Consider the following 18,749-nt stretch of genomic DNA (forward strand, 5'->3'; position numbering starts at 1 on the left):
GCGTGGACGTCGTACAGCTGCTCTGTGAGTCGACGGCCCAGAGCGGGCGAGAGACACCGCGGCGCCACCTTCGCAGGTGGCACAGTTTAGAGTCACTCATTTCCACCGTCCTGAATGTTTCTCGTTACAAAAATCCCCTTTTGAATCCCTCCAGATGCCCAAGACAACACCTGCGATGAAAATGATCAAAGTAAAGGTACATGTCCATTCCATGTGGTCCCCTACTTTCAAATCTCACCAATCGGACAGAATCCATTCACAAATGTCATTGATGTATTGTATCTTTTCTTAGAATATATTGTTTGTTTGTTTGTTTTCTCTTACATTGTATTGTACATTTTCTTTTGAATGGGTACAGTCATTAAAAGGTGCCAAGCGAATATGTTGTTATTCTTCCTACGAAAAGAAAACGGGGTTCTTTTTGACACTTGGGTGTGGTTTCACCTGCAGATGTTGCAAAATGGACAAACGCAGTGATCGTCATCAGCATGAGGCTGCTCCTCTTGAAGATTCTTGTTTTTAACTCTGTGGTGACAACATACGTTGTTCTAAAGTGGTAAGAGATTATATGTGCTTCAGTCCCAAATCACCAATCAAACAAAGTCATTTGAACTTAACAAAAGTACTGCTTGTACCCATATTGGCGCCTTTTCAGCCCTGGAAAAGGTAATATACTTTGAAGTTGAATAACTGAAATTCGGGCCAGAGCGCCACGTTCGATGATGACCACATTGATGCCGATCAGCAGCTTTTGTGTGGATAGTCATATCAATCATGAGCACAATTCCGTTGTTTTCTTTAAGCCTTAACAATGTTTGTTTGTTTACTTTCAGGTGACTGGGATGTGCCACAAGCAACCCATGGAGGAGACTTCATTCCGGATCCGAATCGTTTCTAGGGAGGCAGTCTACTGTTTTGCAAAGCGTGCTTCCCAGGTGTAGGCGAGCTTGTCAGTTGAGGTTGCCTCGAAGCCAAACCTCACGTCTCGCCAGGGGCGCGCTGAACCTCAGACAGACGTTCGCGCATTCGAAGAGTGTCACCCCGATGTTCCTTCCGGTCTCCTAGCTTGGGAAGTTGTTTTCAATGGCGCTGTCACCGCCAGCTACGGCGGGACTGTTTGGATTCTATTGTCGGCAGAAATAAAACAACTTACACATGTTTCTTTCCTCCTTATTTTGAAGTGCCTTGAATAACACACTGACATAGCAACAGAGCACCACTGGGTGGCAGCACAATCACAACTTACAATTTTTAAATTATTCACATGGCAAGTGGATGGAGCTATCTATACAGGAATCGAGAGTACTTAAATAAGTTAAGTAGGGCCGCCTCTCGTCACAAAACAGTCACGCATGATCAATTCAATTTGCTCAAGCTTTTGGACAAACAAACAGAATCATTACAGAGAATTTCATTCGACTTAATGGCTAATAGTCCACAGCTGACACACTTCTATCAAGTACTAAAAAAAAAACAAACGTTTCCCACAACTGTTGTCATGTCCCATAATGGACACTGTGGTGAAGTGTTTCTAGTAATTTGATGGGATTAGTCCAATGTTCAGCACTTCACAAGAGACAGCATGTAGCACGTTAAACAAAAAAAACAGGTGCTGGTTCGACGGTGCGTGATGTCCTTTCCGCATAAAGAAAGCAAGCCAACAAAGAGTACACTGAGCAACAAATATTATGTACTTGCAGCCGATTGGCAAAGAGGTGGGAATGCTCTCAAATGACTCCCAGAGGAAGCAGAAACACATCCGGGCAAGTCAGCAATTGGATCAAAAAACACTGACACACGCGCACATGTGGAAATAAGCACTGCGGAGGAAAAAAAGCTAATGTTTTTAGTACATTCAAAAGATAACAATTCACATTACACTTAAAACATGATACTGCATACAGTCAGCTCCTGTGAGATTGATGTATTGTCATTGTAAAAAAAAAAAAATCGGCAACTTGTAACTCTGCCAGAGAAAGTGTTGGTGAAGGAACTTTGTAGTCGCGTGAGTAAGAAACACTGATGTGGATTTGAACGAGCGAAAAATCTAAATAAAGTGCTTCTAAGAAGAAGAAAAATCACAAAGAAATTCCATTTGCAAAAAAACACTCTACACTATTACACTGTGCTAGAAAGACCAAAACATTATTTACAAATTGGGTGATGCGTCATTTTTCACCTACACGCCAACATTTTAAGTCATTTTCAAATGTGGCTTCTGCTCGAAAGATGAAGAAAGCTTGGAAGTGTTACCGCTATTCGAGGTGTGTCACCACCTGCAAAAGCAAACGCTTCGTGTTTAAAGCGAGGAACCAGAAGTCGGCACCAGTGCTCTCGTTAGTGCCCTTCACGTACATGCAGGACAACCGCTCTTACACCAAGCTGAGGGTACAAAAATGCAGAAACAGAGTGAGGAGTCGCAAAGGTTGGGCGTACAAGGTGGAGGCGGCCGAACCTCCGGGGTAGATCCTCCATCTGTCTCTGTGCGGGTGAAGACTCTCCATGTCTTTCTGGGCGCTGTATGCCGCCACGGTGAAGTTAGCGTCGCCAGTGGTAAGCAGGTCAAAGACACAGGAGTGGAAGTAAATGTCGCGCACCTCCAGCTGGTCCCGGCAGCGTTCCTTCGCCGCCTCCGCGGTGAAGACCTGCCTGTCGCCGTGGGAGGATAACCGCGTCTGTGAAGAATATCTGGGCCCGTGCGGAGGCTGGAACCGAAGGCCGACCGAAGGCGGAGACAGGGGCAGGTGGCCGCCGCGGTCGATGCGCTCCGCTCTGGGGCAGCCGTTCAGACACAGCTGCAGGTCCCGGCTGGCGTCGTAAGCCTGAGCCAGCTCCTCGGGGATCCGCACCGCCAGGGTCAGATAGCGACCGAGCTGTCGGACGATCACCGTGACGCCGATGTAGCCCGCGTGCAGCTCCACGTGGTGACCCGGGCTGCGCTCTGAGATCCAAAGGGCCCTCACTTTGCCGGTGGCGCCGTCGCTCCCCGTGGAGATGTGGATGGGGTCTCCGCTGCTCACGGTGCCATCGTCGAAGGCGGCGGGTAGGTTGTCTGTCACGGCCTGGTAGACCCTTTGGTCTGTGCAACCCTCATAGGGCTTGAAGATAACGGTGATCTATAAATGCACCACAACAGCAAACATGACAAAATAGAAACGCGACTTGCAGACTGAACAAGTCAATCAAAACAAACAAAACCTATCCCACATAGGTTTTGAGGGCGTTACACTTATTGAATCAAATGCCTTTAAAAAAAAAAAAACAATTGCTTAAAAGACCTTTGGAGGTAAACTACAACAACGGTTGTGAGCCAGGTTTGACCACACAAATGGAAGGCTGTCCCACAGAAACACCGAAAAAGGTTAGATTCCCTCAAGCGTGAATGCTATTTGTGCTCATTCAAATATTTGTACTACTTATTGGTGCAATGGCCAGGTTTCCTAATCATTTTGCCCATACAGTGAAGTCGCTCCCACTTCAGAATGATCCTTAATTGAAGGAACAGTAGTGCGCTGATGAACACGTTACAATTTTGAAGCATTTTCTGATTTCTGATTACTGGCACTTGAGCTATCGACTGGAGGATAAGCTAGAAATTGTAAGCTCAGTGCGTTATTCCTAGCACTATTGATTTATTTGATTTTATTTACTTCAATAAATTGCATGTTAAAAGGTCTTCACACAGAGCTCAAATATTAACACTCATCCATTGCACACGTTATCGACACTCCGAGAAACATTTAAGAAATGTCTAAATGAGTTTTTAACGAGTTGCAATTTGACACAGCTATGCAAACATGCTGGCACACGCATGCACACACACACACACACACACACACACACACGCGCGCGCACACACAGGACTACAGTGGATAGTGGAAGCAGTGGTGTGTGTGTACAGAGGTGTGGCGTGAACCTCGCAGGGAGCACTATTCCGCCATCGTAGTTCCGGTGAATGGCGGCTTTGTGAGGCACGAGCCCTGTCAGGCCACTCAGCCTGGAGAGCTGTTTGTGTGTTTGCGTGCGTGCGTGCGTGTTTCTAATAATTGTGACAAATAACCTGCCCCGCCTCTGACACAAGGTCAGACCTTCATCTCCACAGTGCAGCCACCATACTCTTTGCTTTGTGTGTCAGCGTGCGTGGGTGTGTGTGGGTGGTTGTGCGTGCGTGTCTGCCAAGGTATGTACGCAAGTCTATTTGCTTGTGTGGGTGTGTATGTGTTTAAATGACGAAAGATGTGTACGGACGACACGAAATACTACAGAAGAGACATCAATGTAGCTTTCTTCTTTAGATGTCCACTACTTATTTTGTGCATCTTTGTTGTCATACAAAAAGGATAAAGGCATAAAACTCTGGAAGACGGACGCACAAACGCACCCAGCAATAAACAGTGGCTCCTTTCACACATGTCATTGCATGTTATTAAAGGTCAGGCTATGCTGAGCCATTAACCAAGTTCGTTTTTTTTTTCCCCCCCCAACAGTGCTTCAGTCACAAGATCGAGCTGTTGGCCGCACACCTGTGAGGCTGACTGGCTGAAACCTGGAGAGACATACTTACATTCAAGTAGAGCACATTGATATATTGCTAACATTTCACACCTATCGGTACCATTTTAAGTGTCAAAAAGGTCAAAAGGCGCCACTCCAATAACGCTACCATACCACATTTTGTGACCATTTATTGGGAAGTTTGAAATTGAGAACAACAAAAAAAATCAATAATTTGTCACGCTTTGGCACCTCCTAAGTCATGCGTTCTGTCTCCGATTGGTTGCTTTTCACAGATCCAATGTATCGTGAACTATTGCCAAGTCACAATGACTGTGGGGGGCAATTGCAAATTCCTTTAAGCAGTACTGAGGTAGGGAAGGGGTGGAGCTTGACAAACTGCAGTCCATTGATTGGTCAGCAGAGAATAACATCACGTCTTCTTCTTTATGGAATTGACAGGAGGTTAACATTGTGTCTCAGCGGTATGATGTCATACCACGGTGGAACCTCTACGGTCAAACACAATCCATTCAGCGTTACGCTGTTACCATCCCAATTGATTTAAGATTTGGGTTTTCAACTGTCATAACCATAGTTACATCTGTTCAAATAAAACCAGAATCCTAACTTTGACGTTGACAGAATGATTGTGATGTGAATCACTTGACATAACAAATCAAATGAGCTCCCTTTCGACAGTACATGTTATTACTACTGACCATGTAAGACGTGTCCTACATTACAATTCAGAAGTTCAGTTTGTGATTTTATGGTCATTATCACATTGCTTTTCTTCTTCATCATCGCGGGCCATCAAGTCTTGTGAGATTTACGGAGGTTTGGCATGAGTCCCAGGGCTTGACACGAACTATTTTGTCACCACTATGTACTGTCTTTCATAACCGACATACATTGGCGAACTGAATACATGCATTTGTCAATGGAGGAGGGGCGGGGCGTGGGGGGGTTGTGCTGACGAAAAAGAAATATCCCAAAGCACAAGCCTCCAAAGTGGCTAGTGAGAGTTGTGCTGAAATCTTCCTGCATTTGGCGGGTCGGCGGGTGTTAATGTCGAGCCCCGCATGACGTCAAGAACAATGGTAGATTTCCAAGAATGTGGGTCAACCTTTTGCAGGGGCTTTCAACTTGACAGGCTGGGAATGCACGCCAGACCAGGTTGAACAAACTGTCAAGCTACTCTAAACTGAATGTATAGCTTGGTTGAAACAATGGCTGAAGAGTTTCAAAGCAGTACATCATCAACAAATACCTCGTTTCTTACCTTATTGGTGGCCGTGGCAGAGGAGCCCGTGACCACTGGAACATTGGTGACCTGAACCGACAGATAGTCGTTATCGATGAGAGGCCACGCCCCCTCCACCTTGCAAGTCTGGAAGCTGTCCTCGAATGTCCTCAAGTGGGGGTCCCCGAACAGCCCGCAGAAAAGGAATCCGGGCCTTGTGTGACTGTGGTTGCGAGTGTGGGCGTGGGCGTGCACATGCTGAGTGCGACTGTAGTAGTTGCACGGCTCATGGCGGACCTCAGGGTACGTGGAGGAAGTCGGGCCGTCTCGGGAGCAGTTCCTCTGGCTCATGAGGTCTGAGATGCCCAGCACGGCCGAGTGGAAGACCAGGTTGCCCCTGCAGGACTTTGCCGTCCTTTGCGTGCAAGCCGAGTAAGCCCGCAGAGCTTTGCAGAATTCTACGTGAAAGTCATCCACAGCCAGCGTGAGGTGGGAGGTCAGGGAGACAAAGTCGGTGGTGCACTTCTGGATGCGACACTGAGGGGTGATCACCTGGGACTGACCTAGAGCGGAAGGAGAGAAAGTAACAAAGGTGGGCTGAAAACTTCCTGAAACAGGATCATCTGTCTGAGAAAGCTGGCAGGTTGGCTTTGAGCAGAAATGGAAAGTTTATGCCCACACCGAACACAACCAAGATGACTGTTTGTAGCCGGCTTTGATCTTAAGCAAACAAACTCGCTGGCCGGCTGCAATCTAATAAAAGAAGAAAAACAGCCGCCCGTCGGCTGCTTACAGCGTTTCGATCAATCAACCGACGCGCTCTGTGAGTGTAATAAAGGCCAAGTGTAATAAACCAAAGATCAGAGAGCAGCAGAAAGAAAAGATAGAGAATTGTTAGGACTACTTAAGGCTGAAAAAGATAAGACCGCGTTTATCATCAGTAACCATAAAAAGCTACCACAGGCCTTCACCACATTGTGTGCGAAATAAGACAGGAGCACGTTGGCTTACATTTGCACTATGCACTTTGACGCGGACAATTGTATACTGGTGAGAAGTAAGAAAGTACAAATACTGTGAGTATAACGACTCTTTACTTTTACTCCCTACTTTTGAAAACATACTGTACAAGTTTCAGTTCAGGTTTTTTGCTACTGTCAGCTAATTTAGCATTGTTTTTGGTTACTTAATTCACAATGTTAGCAAAGCTAAGGGACTATGTTGTTTTGATAGCATAAATGTTGAGCCAGCGCTAACGACTGTAGCTCTTGGTTTAAAAGAAAAAACTAACTCGTAACATGTTACGTGATTTATTTTCTTCTTCTCTGTACAAGTACTGCATACTTTTTTAAAACAGGGAAACTATTTTGTATATGGAGATGTTTTTTTTGTTTTGTTATTGTTGTTGTGCCAAGTTACCTTGCTAGCTATCTAGCTATTTCTATTCATAACAGTTTCATTTGGTGCCTAATGTTTAAATATATTACTCTCATTAGGTTTCATTTGAGTGACTATATTTGACTTGCCAAATGGAAAGTTTAGCCAGTGTTAATGACAGAGCATGTCTGTGTGTGGCGAAGTAGCAGTGAGGGGCCAAAGAGGGGTTGAGTCGTAGAAGGTGAGAAAAAGCAGACAGTCGGCCGTAATACGTCACTTGAATTCATGTTGAAAACAAGAAACGCTGCCAAAAAAACAAAATGCCAAGCAATTTTGTTTGTTTTAAAACCAAATCTGGATTGTTGCTGTTCTCACTGCTAGAATTTTGGAATGTGACGAAAGTCAAACGGACGTTTTTGTAACATCGGAGTGAGGGAGGGCCAGCAGAGAGCAGATCTAATGCATCAGTCAAAGCATGCCTCTATTAGATTAGGCCAAAGAGGGGCTCTCCAGTCACTGGACAGCTGCATACACACATTCAGACGCAAGACAAAGAATGCCGGTTGTATGGTGGTATGAAGGGCAATCAGGAAAAATATGAAATTGTTTCAGCTGAAATCAACAAATTCCTTGGACATCACACCATCATTTAACAATATTAGATTTGGCTTACACAAAAACAGGCACACAAGCACTCATTTGTACACATATTGGTTTTGGGGGCATGAAGGAGTCTGTACCACCATTTGGGGGCAGTAGTGCTCTGAGTTTACCAAAGCCCCCCCCCCACACACACACACACACACACAACCATGTCTCACACCTCACTCAAGAATACTGACACCAGCTCGTACGCCTACATTACAGGGCAGGCCACCCGAAACTCTGAGTACTGAGGGAACATTGTCCCTGACCCAATTAACCCGACTTCTGTTCCCATGTGCAGGCAGCACTAAAATACAGCTTCATATCTAATCAATGTGGGTTTATTCCCTTTCAGGTACCATTATCAGTAGCAGTACTAAGACTAACAAAAGCACCCTTTCACCACCACAAATGAGCAGAGTGATGGAGCAACAAGCGAAGCAACTCCAACTGCAACTGAGTTCAAAGAAGGCATGGAGAAATGCTAGAATGTTTCGCAAAACCAGGATCTCTCTCTCTCTCTCTCTCTCTCTCTCTCTCTCTCTGATGAATAACAACTGTTTTGGTACACTTTGGAATGTAAATCGTGCTCTGGTTTGTGTTTTTACCATGATCGCGTTCCAGAAAACTGGATGTCGGACGGATACTGTATGCCCGCTGGTCTGACTGGCATATAAATCCATTGGCCTAAGGCTTCATTTTGATTGAGGCCAAAGAATTCCGCTGGTCAACAAGTGCTCATTCAAATGTGTGACATGACCAAATATGTTGATCCATATTGCTATGTAAAATTCTTATTTCAGTTCAGTTGAATTTTAAAGTGAATCGTGCATTGAATGATTTCTGCTTCGGGAGGGACTCCAGAGAAAGTGTTATTGTCTTCTATGGCGTCTCAAAGGGGGTCAGTGCACCACCGATTTTTGTCAATATCAAAATGCCACTAATACCGCAGACGCTGGGAGTAATCAATTAATTCTGATGTTATTAAATGTTTGGAACACGATAGACAAAGGACGACAATGGAGTATTTTGTGGTCTTTCCTCTCGGCACGTAACTTCTTATTCCAAGAAGACGAGATTTGTTTATGAGAATATGCGTGATGCGCTCTGCCTGGTTCATCCCCGTTGTTGCACAACAGTGGACCAATCAACAGACTGCTGTGTGCAGCTGCGTCCTCTGTGAAATTCCACTGTGGTTGGCACCCAAACTGAAGAAAAGATCACGCTTTACTGCTTGGTGGAAATTGTTCTTGAATCAAAACAAATCGAGCAGTTTGTGGTACAGTGAGTCGAGGTAAATAAATGGCATTCGGATCTCCTGAAGCGACATAGAAGTACATGAAGGCTCGTCACCACATTGAGAGCCTGATGTGCTTCATACCCAGAGGGGTGAACAGACACAATGAAACAGTATTGTTGCACCATCAAATATTGTTTGCGCCAGGCTGCTTCTATCATCTCAGAGGTTCAATGCCTTCTGCTCGATAGATGCTACTTACGCTCTGCCGTTGATGTTGTTCCCACCTCAAATAATGAGCCGCCATCAGCAATATTTCAGCCGGCAGCCAAGCTCCTGCATTTCCCACAAGGCTTCTTGGCAAACACACTGAGAGGTTGGGGAGGGGTGGGGGGGGGGGGGGGGGGGGGGGGTGGGTCAAAAGATCCACAACGTGAATCTCCCCACTTTGATTTGGAGTTTTCTTTTGTCTCCCTATTTGGAAGCCTCCAACCTCTTTGATCCCCAGAGATCCGACAGGAATCTCCAGGCATCATCTCGCAGCCCGAGTGCTTATTGATCACCCTGTTGTGCACTCGCTCTCTCGCTCTCTCTCTCTCTCTCTCTCTCTCTCACCCAAAGGTCGGATCATGCAAAGAGTCCTCCGAGCGGAGGCTGCAACACTTTACAGGAACTCACAACAGCATGCGCCCTCCATGACGAGACAGGCCGGAGTGAGTAGACAAGCTTCCAACATTCTTGCCTTCCTGTCTAAACAAACGCGTCCGCAAAGACGGCTAAGCGGCGGTGAGAAGTACGTCTCGGGAACAATAACAGACAGTTATTACAAGTTACTACAAATCGATGTTTGGCAAATGAACGATGTGCATTCTTTCCAGGTGAGGCCGAGGGTTGCCTAAAGGGTTCTTTCGAATGGCAGCCGGGTCTCTTTCCCCGTCAACCCCACACCCGCCCACCAGGCTGTGTGCAGAGGTGCTTTTGTCCCGCTGCCTTTGCTGTGTTCAACTAATTACCGAAGGTGTGACCGCTCCACAGACAGCCGACCCCCTGCACACGCACGATAACGTACACACACACACACACACACACACTTTTGAACAAGAGGAATGGTGGCTGCATAAAGAGAGAGTCTGCTTTTTTGTTCCAAATAAACATGCATTTGTTCTCCAGGATAAAAGAATCCAGACATGTCAAGTAAGTCATGTCCTTAGGACGTAAATCATTCAACAGCTTTCAAATAAAGCTGCCCGTCTGTTGTATTTCATGGTCATACATATATAAAACACCTTATGAACCGTTAGCTTCCGGTGAACACACACACATCCTTTAGACTGAAGTGTTCGTTCAGACATTCTTGCTGCTGGTTTTAAAATGCAGTTTATGTCAGGAACATGACTTTCCCGACATTTGTTGATGGGAAGCATGAAGTGGAGCCTAACTTATCATTATGATTATTAGGATTGCTTTCAGAAGGCTTTTCAACACAAACCGAGCTCAACTTTGACCATGAACGATATCCCCCACTAGATATCTGCATTATACGATGTCAGATGTTAGCATTTATACCAGCTGTAAATGTTTTCCATTTTTATTTCGAAGACGACGTATAAAGATGCCATTTATTCGTATTTCTAAAAGATATGTAGATATGCTTTTCAACAAAATAAAATGACCTTCACTTTTATTAAGACCTGTCCTACTGAGGATGCATGGATATGCTATTAATTGGTATTGATTTTTTTTTTTTAAATCCCCTTCTCTAGCAGCCATTAAGGTTGGAAACAGGAGAATGACGGCTCCAGAGAGACGAGCAGAAACTCGATCCGGGCTGGGACTGCTGCACTGCCGCTATACACAGAGCCAATGTCAGGCAGGCGTGGGCCCAACACAAAGAATAATAAGAAAACAGATATAGATATACATAAAAGCTTGTGTTAATGGTGTTCATAGCACAGTGTGAGGTGCGAGGGATCAAGAGAGGCTGCGGTGTCACGCTTACCTATGCGGGCAGCGGAGGTCAGAGCGATTATCAGCAGCAGCAGTGGCCGGAAACGGCGCACCAGAGACGGGGAGGCGAGGCGCTCAGCCCCGCTGCAACAGCATCCGGTTCTCCCCATCCCCGTCCATGCAGGGCCAGGACGGGGGAGAGGACCGAGCTCCAAAAGGCGAGGAGGAGTGGTGGCCGTGCCTCGGGAGAACTCCTCCTTCTTCTTCTTCTTCTTCTTCTTCTTCTCCTTCTTCTTCTTCCCCACTCTTCTCTCCTTGTTCTCCTCCACGGGTGAGCAGGAGCATGAAAACACTTCCGACAGGGCGGAGGTGCTGCAAGGAGAGGAGAAAGCGATAGTGGTCCCACTTTCACTTGTTCCCGCATCCACACTTGCAGTCCCGCGCACGTGATTGCCCGTCCCCCCTCCCCACCCACCCCACCCCTCAAACACGTTAACTGCTTGCTTTTCACGGTCGTTCGCTACTTGGCGGACTCAAAACGCGCACAATCTCCGCTCAGCTTCCCTCTGCCCGAACTCTCCTCCTCCTTCTCATCATCCAATCCTCCCCTTTCACTTTTTTGCCCTCCTCCTCCTCCAACAAATCAATCGAGCTTCAAGTGAGCCCTGCTGTTGGGAATCACGCCCACAAGGATTGGGAGAGAGAGAGAGAGAGAGAGAGAGAGAGAGAATATTTGACCTTTACAAACATTTATCGGTTCGATGTGTGCAAAAAGAAACAAATTCATTGAAAAAAAAAAGAATAAAACAAGATATTATTGAGTTACCTTCAATATGAACACATTGCTTTTATGAGAAGTCTGTTTTCAGACATGCTGTTATCAACTCAAATTCACAAGGCTGGGAATATCAAGAGAGGGGGAGCGAGGCATTAAAGTCCAACACAGTTCATTGCAGGACGTTGGTCTTTTTGTAGGCCCCCGTTACAAATAATCAGTGGCCAACAAGGCTTTCTCGCACTTGCCTACATTTACAATGCAAAGAATAACAATAGCGTTTCTCTTGGCTGCAGTGCTTACACTAGTGTATGGGGATGTTTATTATTAGTATTTTTTTTTATCCAATCAGATTTCAGCCTCTATTTGCTTGCTGAGGATGCATTTTTTGGGGGGCTTTCGTACGGCGGTGGGGTTGTGTGACCGTGACGGACATTAATGGGCATGTGTGCGTACCATTTTAGTTAACGACAGTAATAAAGAAATAAGTGAGTCTTTAGAATATTCATCATATATACACGATCAAAGTAGACAGTGTGTGAAGTGTTAGAAAATCAAACTCAAGCTATTCATGAAGGGACACAGTATGCTGTCAGCCCTCCCAAAAAAGACAAAGTGACATCATGGTCCGATTTATTTTCGTCTTCTGTGAAAGGCGGATAAAGCAATCAAACAAGAATATTCAGCGACCCGAGCATCTTGCGCTGCACTTCTTCAGGGAAGAGTCTTTGTTTCGCCACATTCTATCAGCCGATTGCATGGCGTACACAAATGTAAAGGACAGACAACCGCTTTGGGTTGTAAACCAATCGCTTAACAATGGAGTTGTTTAGAATGTCTGATTTGACGTCCTTTTTCACTTAAACTTTCAACGGTTGGACACGTTCCAAGGCGAAGCCTCCATAATTCAAGATCATTTTTGACTGGCTGCGCATATCTACACTGTGTTTGCCTTTTTTGCCGATTTCTATTGCATCTTGTGCATGGATTGACCGTCATTTGCCTTCAGCTCGACTTTGTGCCCCGGTGTGGACTCTTGTGTGTGCTTTGTCTTTATGTGCGCACACTGAAAGTACGCGAGTGACTCATTGACACCAAATGGTGCGATGCCGTGGTTCATAAATGATGTGAGTCACAGCAAGGTGGGCTTGGGCCTAACAGCACTCAATTATATGCGCGCACACGCACACACACACACGGTTCTCTCAGATGAGTTGTGAATTTATAGTCTGACACTTATATTTGATCCTGTTTTATCATACCTATAAGATAAGACACATTTAGTCAAATACACAAAACCATGATACTGACACTACGGTGCACTTATGAGATTTCAATAACAAACAAAGAATGACAAAATATTGGATATTCTAACAGTGGAGTGCCATTAAATCCATTTTATTTCAGTCAGTGTATAGAATTTTCTTTCATTCTAATCAAAGAAGCACCCATAAAGACATGCAGACAATAGATAACCCTATTTGATATTTGTTGAACCTTTTTGTACTTATTTTCAAATCCGTTGCATCACAGCTGAAATCAGGGTACAGACACACAAACACAGCACAGTTGTCACAACAGCTACAGCACAGGACCGTACCTATCTCGAGCTTTCTTCAATTACAAACTTGAACAAGACCTTAAAGAAAATAATACTGTAGTTATTTTTTTGTCCTGAAAGTGTTCGGCAAGTCCCGGCAGGATGATATGACATAAAACAACTTTTTCTATACACACACAAAGACACGCGCACACGCAGAGCACCATTCACAAAGACAGTTTGTTTCTGAACGTCCAGCTTGTCAGCACCTCCACACCTCTGCTTCCCTTCTCCACTTCCACCTTTCGACACCCCTCTTCACCAACGAATCACAAACAAGCCATCCTTCAACAAATGTTGTTCTGCACATCTGTGTGTGTGTGTGTGTGTGTGTGTGTGGGTGGGTGTGTGCGCACACGGCCACAGCTATGTAGCGAATCTGTTCGTCTCTTCCCTCAAACAAAAATACAGATAGGGGGTGGTGTGGTCGTGTCTGCAGGTGCGTTCATATTCGAGACGCGAGATGATAAAGTCCAAGTGTCCAGGCGGAAGAGTTGTAGAGCACAATGATCCAATGCAGTGTTTCCAAACCTTTATGGAGATGAAGCACATGTTTTACATCGCAAAAAAAAACTAACGGCACACAAACAAACAAATAATGTATGTCACAAAAAGGACATGCACAGGTGAACTATGTACCTTCTGCCATCCCATGAAACAGCATTTATTTGTTGTGTATGTCGCTAGCATAGATAGATGAACAAAGATGCAATATTTGTGGTAAATAAATAAAACTCTTTAGAGAAATTAAGTGAAATTGGATCGTTTCCCACAGCACACCTGATGATCACTCATGTGCCCACGACACAGCAATCCTATTGGTCAGTGTCATTGGTCTCCTCATGAAGTCCACAATGACCTTGTTGGTCTTCTTGGTGTTGAGGGCCAGGTTGCTGTTGCCACATCACTGGGCCAAATGCTGGACCTCTTCCCTGTCGTCGGACTCATCAGAAGAAGAATCATCTTTTATTGTCATGAACATGCATGCGTGCACACGAAATTTGTTCTCTGCATTTAACCCATCACAGTGAACACATACACATGTTAGTGGAACACACTGGAGCAGGGGGCAGCTGAAGCGCCCGGGGAGCATTTCGGGGTATCAGTGTCTTGCTCAAGGACACCACAGCCGTGAGTCCGGGGGATGTTGGCGGATGGTCCAGTCGGGGTTTTGAACCTAGGTCCCCCACGGTGGCAGGCGATGATCTTAACCATTGGGCCACGGCTGCCAGGACCATCACCGTTGCACTTGACAGTGATATTAGGGCCACGGACAGGTGTGTAGTTGTAGATGATAAATGAGTAGATGAGAGGGCTCGACACGCAGCCCTGTGGAACACCAGGATTTGAAGATGTCAGCTTAAGACCTCAGTCAGCTGCCCGGCACGGACCCTGAGCACACATCTGGGGATGCCATCAGGGCCAGTCGCCTTGTGTGCATTCATCTTGCTCAGTCGGTGGGGGAGAGTGTAAGGGGCTGGTGGTCTTCATTTTCTCCCACTTTGTCAGGTTTTCTTGAACGTTGCAATGGTATTTTTTACAACGGAATGTTTGATATTCCTTTAAAAGTAAGAACTGTGTATACAGTGGGATGTAGCGCATAACACAAGTGTGCATATATAAAGGCACATTGATGAGCCAAAGCTAAGCTCATATTCCCAGTGAGGACATGCAAACTCCACGCAGGAAGGCTTGAGCGAGAAGAAAGTTGTGTATCTGGCGTCCGTAATGGTTTGGAAATGTTCCATTTTTGGTATTTCAATGAGTGCCCGATAAAGGGCGACACCAACATGGCTTCTGCCATCCACCAAATGTTTTGCTTTACCCTGCAAAAGGCCGATAACCAAAAGGAGCACCACACTTCCACAAAGTTTCAACAAACTAGCCACAAATCAGGATAAAGATCAAAGTAGAAGTGTTATCAATTCACACGATTGTTCCAAGCCCCGCTTCCTTCATTATCTGCATATTAACCCTCTTTGTCCTCATTTCCCTCATCATTTCTTTCTTTGCGTGAAATTTGAAACATTCACAACCCCCGATGATTTCATAACAAGAAAGCTTCTGTTTCCTCTCACATGCACGCACAAAGAGCAGTAAGACGGAAACAGCTGAAGGGGAACATGGTAGATGAGGATCATGAGGTTGCAGTTTGGTTTGGGTCAGTGTTTGGCAGCTGTGAAACAAAGATGCCATTAAAATGATCCCTTGTGGCCCTCAGCTTGTTGAACAAACATTGCATTTGATAAGCAGATGCCTTGTGATTCCATCAGCTCTCACTTTGGAAGACAGTGGCTCTCTTTATGTGGCTTTTGCCGTGATGTTCCCAAGGACCGGGGATGATTTTCTTTTTTTGCGCCTACACTGACTACGATAATGAATTAATTGCCTTGTGTTCATACACGGTCTCTCTTTATGAGCATGTACAGTGACAATACACGCGTCCCATTCATCCGTATCCATGTTGTCCATATGGGTGTGTCTGCTGCTGGAGGTCTTCCGGCAAGGCGCTGGCTGCTAGCAGTTCCTGGGGCCGAATGAGACTTCAGGTAGGCAATTTAGAGCATTCAATGAGCCTAGCATGCATGTTGTTGCAATGTGGAAGGAAGATAGAATTGATTTGATATAGATGTCAGAAAAACATTGGAAGCACGGGTGCCAATTCTCAACACTTGTCCAGTGCACGTAGAAAACCCACACAGGCAGGCCGCGGCCGAGATTTGAAAGCTGTGAGGCAGACGTGCTAACCGCTCCGTCACCATGCTGCCGTTCAAACATCCCTCATAGACACACACACACGCACGCACGCGCACACGCGCGTCTCTGTTGATCCCGATTCCGCACTTTTAAGCTTGACACATACTTCGCGCTACAGATCGTTCATCTCCTGCTGTGCCACCCTCATTCTCAGTTAGTAATCACATCCACTTGAACACACACAGCAGAGGTAACCACAAAATGACAGATGCTTGCACCCGTGCGTGTGCGTGTGCGTGTGCGTCGGAAGCCAAAACCCAGGTGAGTCCCGCTCATACCACCCCCAAACATTCCAGCATCCCGCACAGTGACAGAGAGAGAGAAAAAGACGGAGAGAAGGATCTTTCCTGCCTGCATCCAGCTGTGAGCGCTTCCCTCTCTTCTCCTCCCCCTCTCGCTCCCCTCCCTCCCTCCCCCTCGGGATAGAGTGCTCACACAACGGCAGATGGGCGGAATGCATAATGCATAGACTATTCGGGGGGGCTGGGAGGGTGTGTGTCGTCTTTGGGGAGTGGGCTGTGCAATCGTTATAGATCTAATGGTTGTGCGCTGTTCCAATCTCATTTGAAGTGCAAAAAAGCAAATGAGTGTGAAGCGTTTCATTACTCATGCTCGGTGCGCTCGTGCTGCCTTGACGCACAGCAGCTCGCTGTGATGCGGTGGCAACTTCTGACGTGTGTTTGGGAGGACATTTCAGGTGGACGCTTAACTGGTCACAGGTGAATCTTTTGTTCTTCACAGACGTGCTCCTTCTGCTTCCCCGCTCATCCAAAGCCATTTTATTTCCCTAATTGCTGTGATTACTGCAAGATGATGCCTATGCATCATCATGCTGTGTAATTAGTACTCAATTGTGAACTAACAAGGCTTCTTCAGGCAAAGGTAATGGATTTAGGATAGACAAGCTGAGCTGAGGCATGACTAATATAGCATGGTGGTATAATTAATATCTCCACTTCTGTGGAAGGAGTTCCCAGACGCATTCAGATGCAATATATCACTTCTGAGTTCTTGTGGCTTGTCAAAATGTTTGTCAGATGATGAGGACGCAATTCATGAATGCACTCATTGGTTGAGACAAACATCACGAAATGGGAAGGAGCACGAGGAGAGGGGAGAAAAAAGAAAAGAGAGCACAATGAAGACAAGACAGAACAAGAGAGAGCTGGCAGGTAGCGCTTCTCTGGAGATTCATTAGGCTTGTCAGAAACGCTGGCGGTGAATATGCTAGCCCAGCAAGCTTCTTGGTGAGGACACTCTTTCAAAAACACACACACACACACACACACACACACGGAGACAGCTTGGCGCAGGTGTACGAGGCCCTCATCTGCTGACAGGTTGGAATAAAAGCGCCAAGAAGAGATGGACCGATTTGGAGTCCCACTGTGAAGACAGCACGCTGTGCTTCTCCTAATAGCTATGGTAGGGATTAACATATCCTGAGTGGCGCTAAGTTCTGCCTGTCATGGCACACAGCTTCTCAAATGAGGACTGAAAGATTTATTTCGTGCCGGAATACGTTTCAAATAGCTATCATCTGAAATGTGTTTGCCTGATTTAAAGGGAAAAAATGAAGAATGAGAGGGCTCAACACGCAGCTCTGTGGAACACACCTCTTTGTGCTCTAAATGATTTTGAGTAGCTCGTAAAACTGCCAAGTTCTGACTATGAGCGCACGTGCACGTGTGCTTTTGTCTCTAACAAGAATCAGCTCCGATTTTGTGGGTTCAAATGAAACCACATGATACCTATTTCTAAATTGGTTTTTTTCTTGAAGGTCAAACGCTCAAATGTAAGACTACAAGCAGACGATGAAATGATGAAACGATGAAACACCGTGCAATGTTCTAGAGTCCTTCAATACTGTGTGTGTGTGTTTGAGCGTGCATGTGTGCATGTTTTGCCTCGGCCGAATCACAAAGAAATCGTGCTTACTGTCGCGCTTTGAGATCCGAGCTGAAATCAACAGCTGTTAAGGCCTGTCAAGCCAGCCTATGCACATGTAGAGCTCATTCTGTGACAATGGAGAGAGTTTCCTACCTGAATCCTACGGCCAGGGAGCCATAACGCGCATGTGCGTGTGTTGGAATAAGAGCCATCAAGAACCACAGAGAAACCATTGCATGCAGACATCAGTTCACGTATTGTGTTATACTCTACATCCCACCAACTTCATAACCTTTTATATTGCTTTTTTGTGACCCGCTTAATATTGTCCCATGTGCTTTCTCTCTCTCTCTCTGGCACATTTTGACATGGTGTGACGGTACATATTGTTACCTCATTTTCTGTCAAAATCACTAGCACGGTGAGGTTCATTTTCTCTGTCTATCCAGAGGGGACCCAGCTGTGGGCTTGAGATCATGAGACCGTGTTTCCGTGACAACCAGACATCCTCACTGACACTACAATAACGGACTGAATAATTCAGACAGATCCATTTTTAAACAGCATGTCAATTTACATTGAAACACCCCCTGACTGTGTGAAGAACATGGTATCATGACAATATTCACAAAATAATTCCAAATACACCCCAATTAAATCAAAGGCAAGGGGGATCCTAAAACCTCAACAATTCTGACTTTCTGACTGCAGTCTCCCAAACCGCACGACAACATCTGGCTGCAGTGATATTCACCAGCAGATACTAAGTGGGTGTAAATGC

General features: G+C 45.7%; 1 protein-coding gene and 1 long non-coding RNA gene across 2 annotated transcripts; one reads left to right on the plus strand and one right to left on the minus strand.

Moving 5' to 3' along the window:
- Positions 1-1,154: 1,154 nt before the first annotated feature.
- On the minus strand, positions 1,155-11,435 carry rgmb (repulsive guidance molecule BMP co-receptor b). The gene is made up of 3 exons (XM_061768101.1): positions 10,999-11,435; positions 5,780-6,303; positions 1,155-3,116 (listed from the first exon to the last, which is right to left on the minus strand). Exons 1-3 carry the CDS (start codon positions 11,114-11,116, stop codon positions 2,373-2,375), a joined length of 1,386 nt encoding a protein of 461 aa, XP_061624085.1. The 5' UTR covers positions 11,117-11,435; the 3' UTR covers positions 1,155-2,372.
- On the plus strand, positions 9,423-11,100 carry LOC133475361 (uncharacterized). Its single transcript, XR_009787794.1, has 3 exons — positions 9,423-9,792; positions 9,878-10,193; positions 10,763-11,100. It is a non-coding gene; the product is annotated as an uncharacterized LOC133475361 (long non-coding RNA).
- Positions 11,436-18,749: the final 7,314 nt, after the last annotated feature.

The sequence above is a fragment of the Phyllopteryx taeniolatus genome, chromosome 3 (genome assembly GCF_024500385.1).
Source record: "Phyllopteryx taeniolatus isolate TA_2022b chromosome 3, UOR_Ptae_1.2, whole genome shotgun sequence".
NCBI classification, from domain to species: domain Eukaryota; kingdom Metazoa; phylum Chordata; class Actinopteri; order Syngnathiformes; family Syngnathidae; genus Phyllopteryx; species Phyllopteryx taeniolatus.

Coding starts and splice junctions, on each gene's coding strand:
- rgmb (XM_061768101.1), bottom strand. CDS start 11,116: ATGGGGAGAACCGGATGCTGTTGCAGCGGGGCTGAGCGCCTCGCCTCC. Junction 6,304..10,998: donor GACCTCCGCTGCCCGCATAG/GTAAGCGTGACA, acceptor CTTCCGCTCTAG/GTCAGTCCCAGGTGATCACC. Junction 3,117..5,779: donor CTGCCACGGCCACCAATAAG/GTAAGAAACGAG, acceptor GTGCATTTATAG/ATCACCGTTATCTTCAAGCC.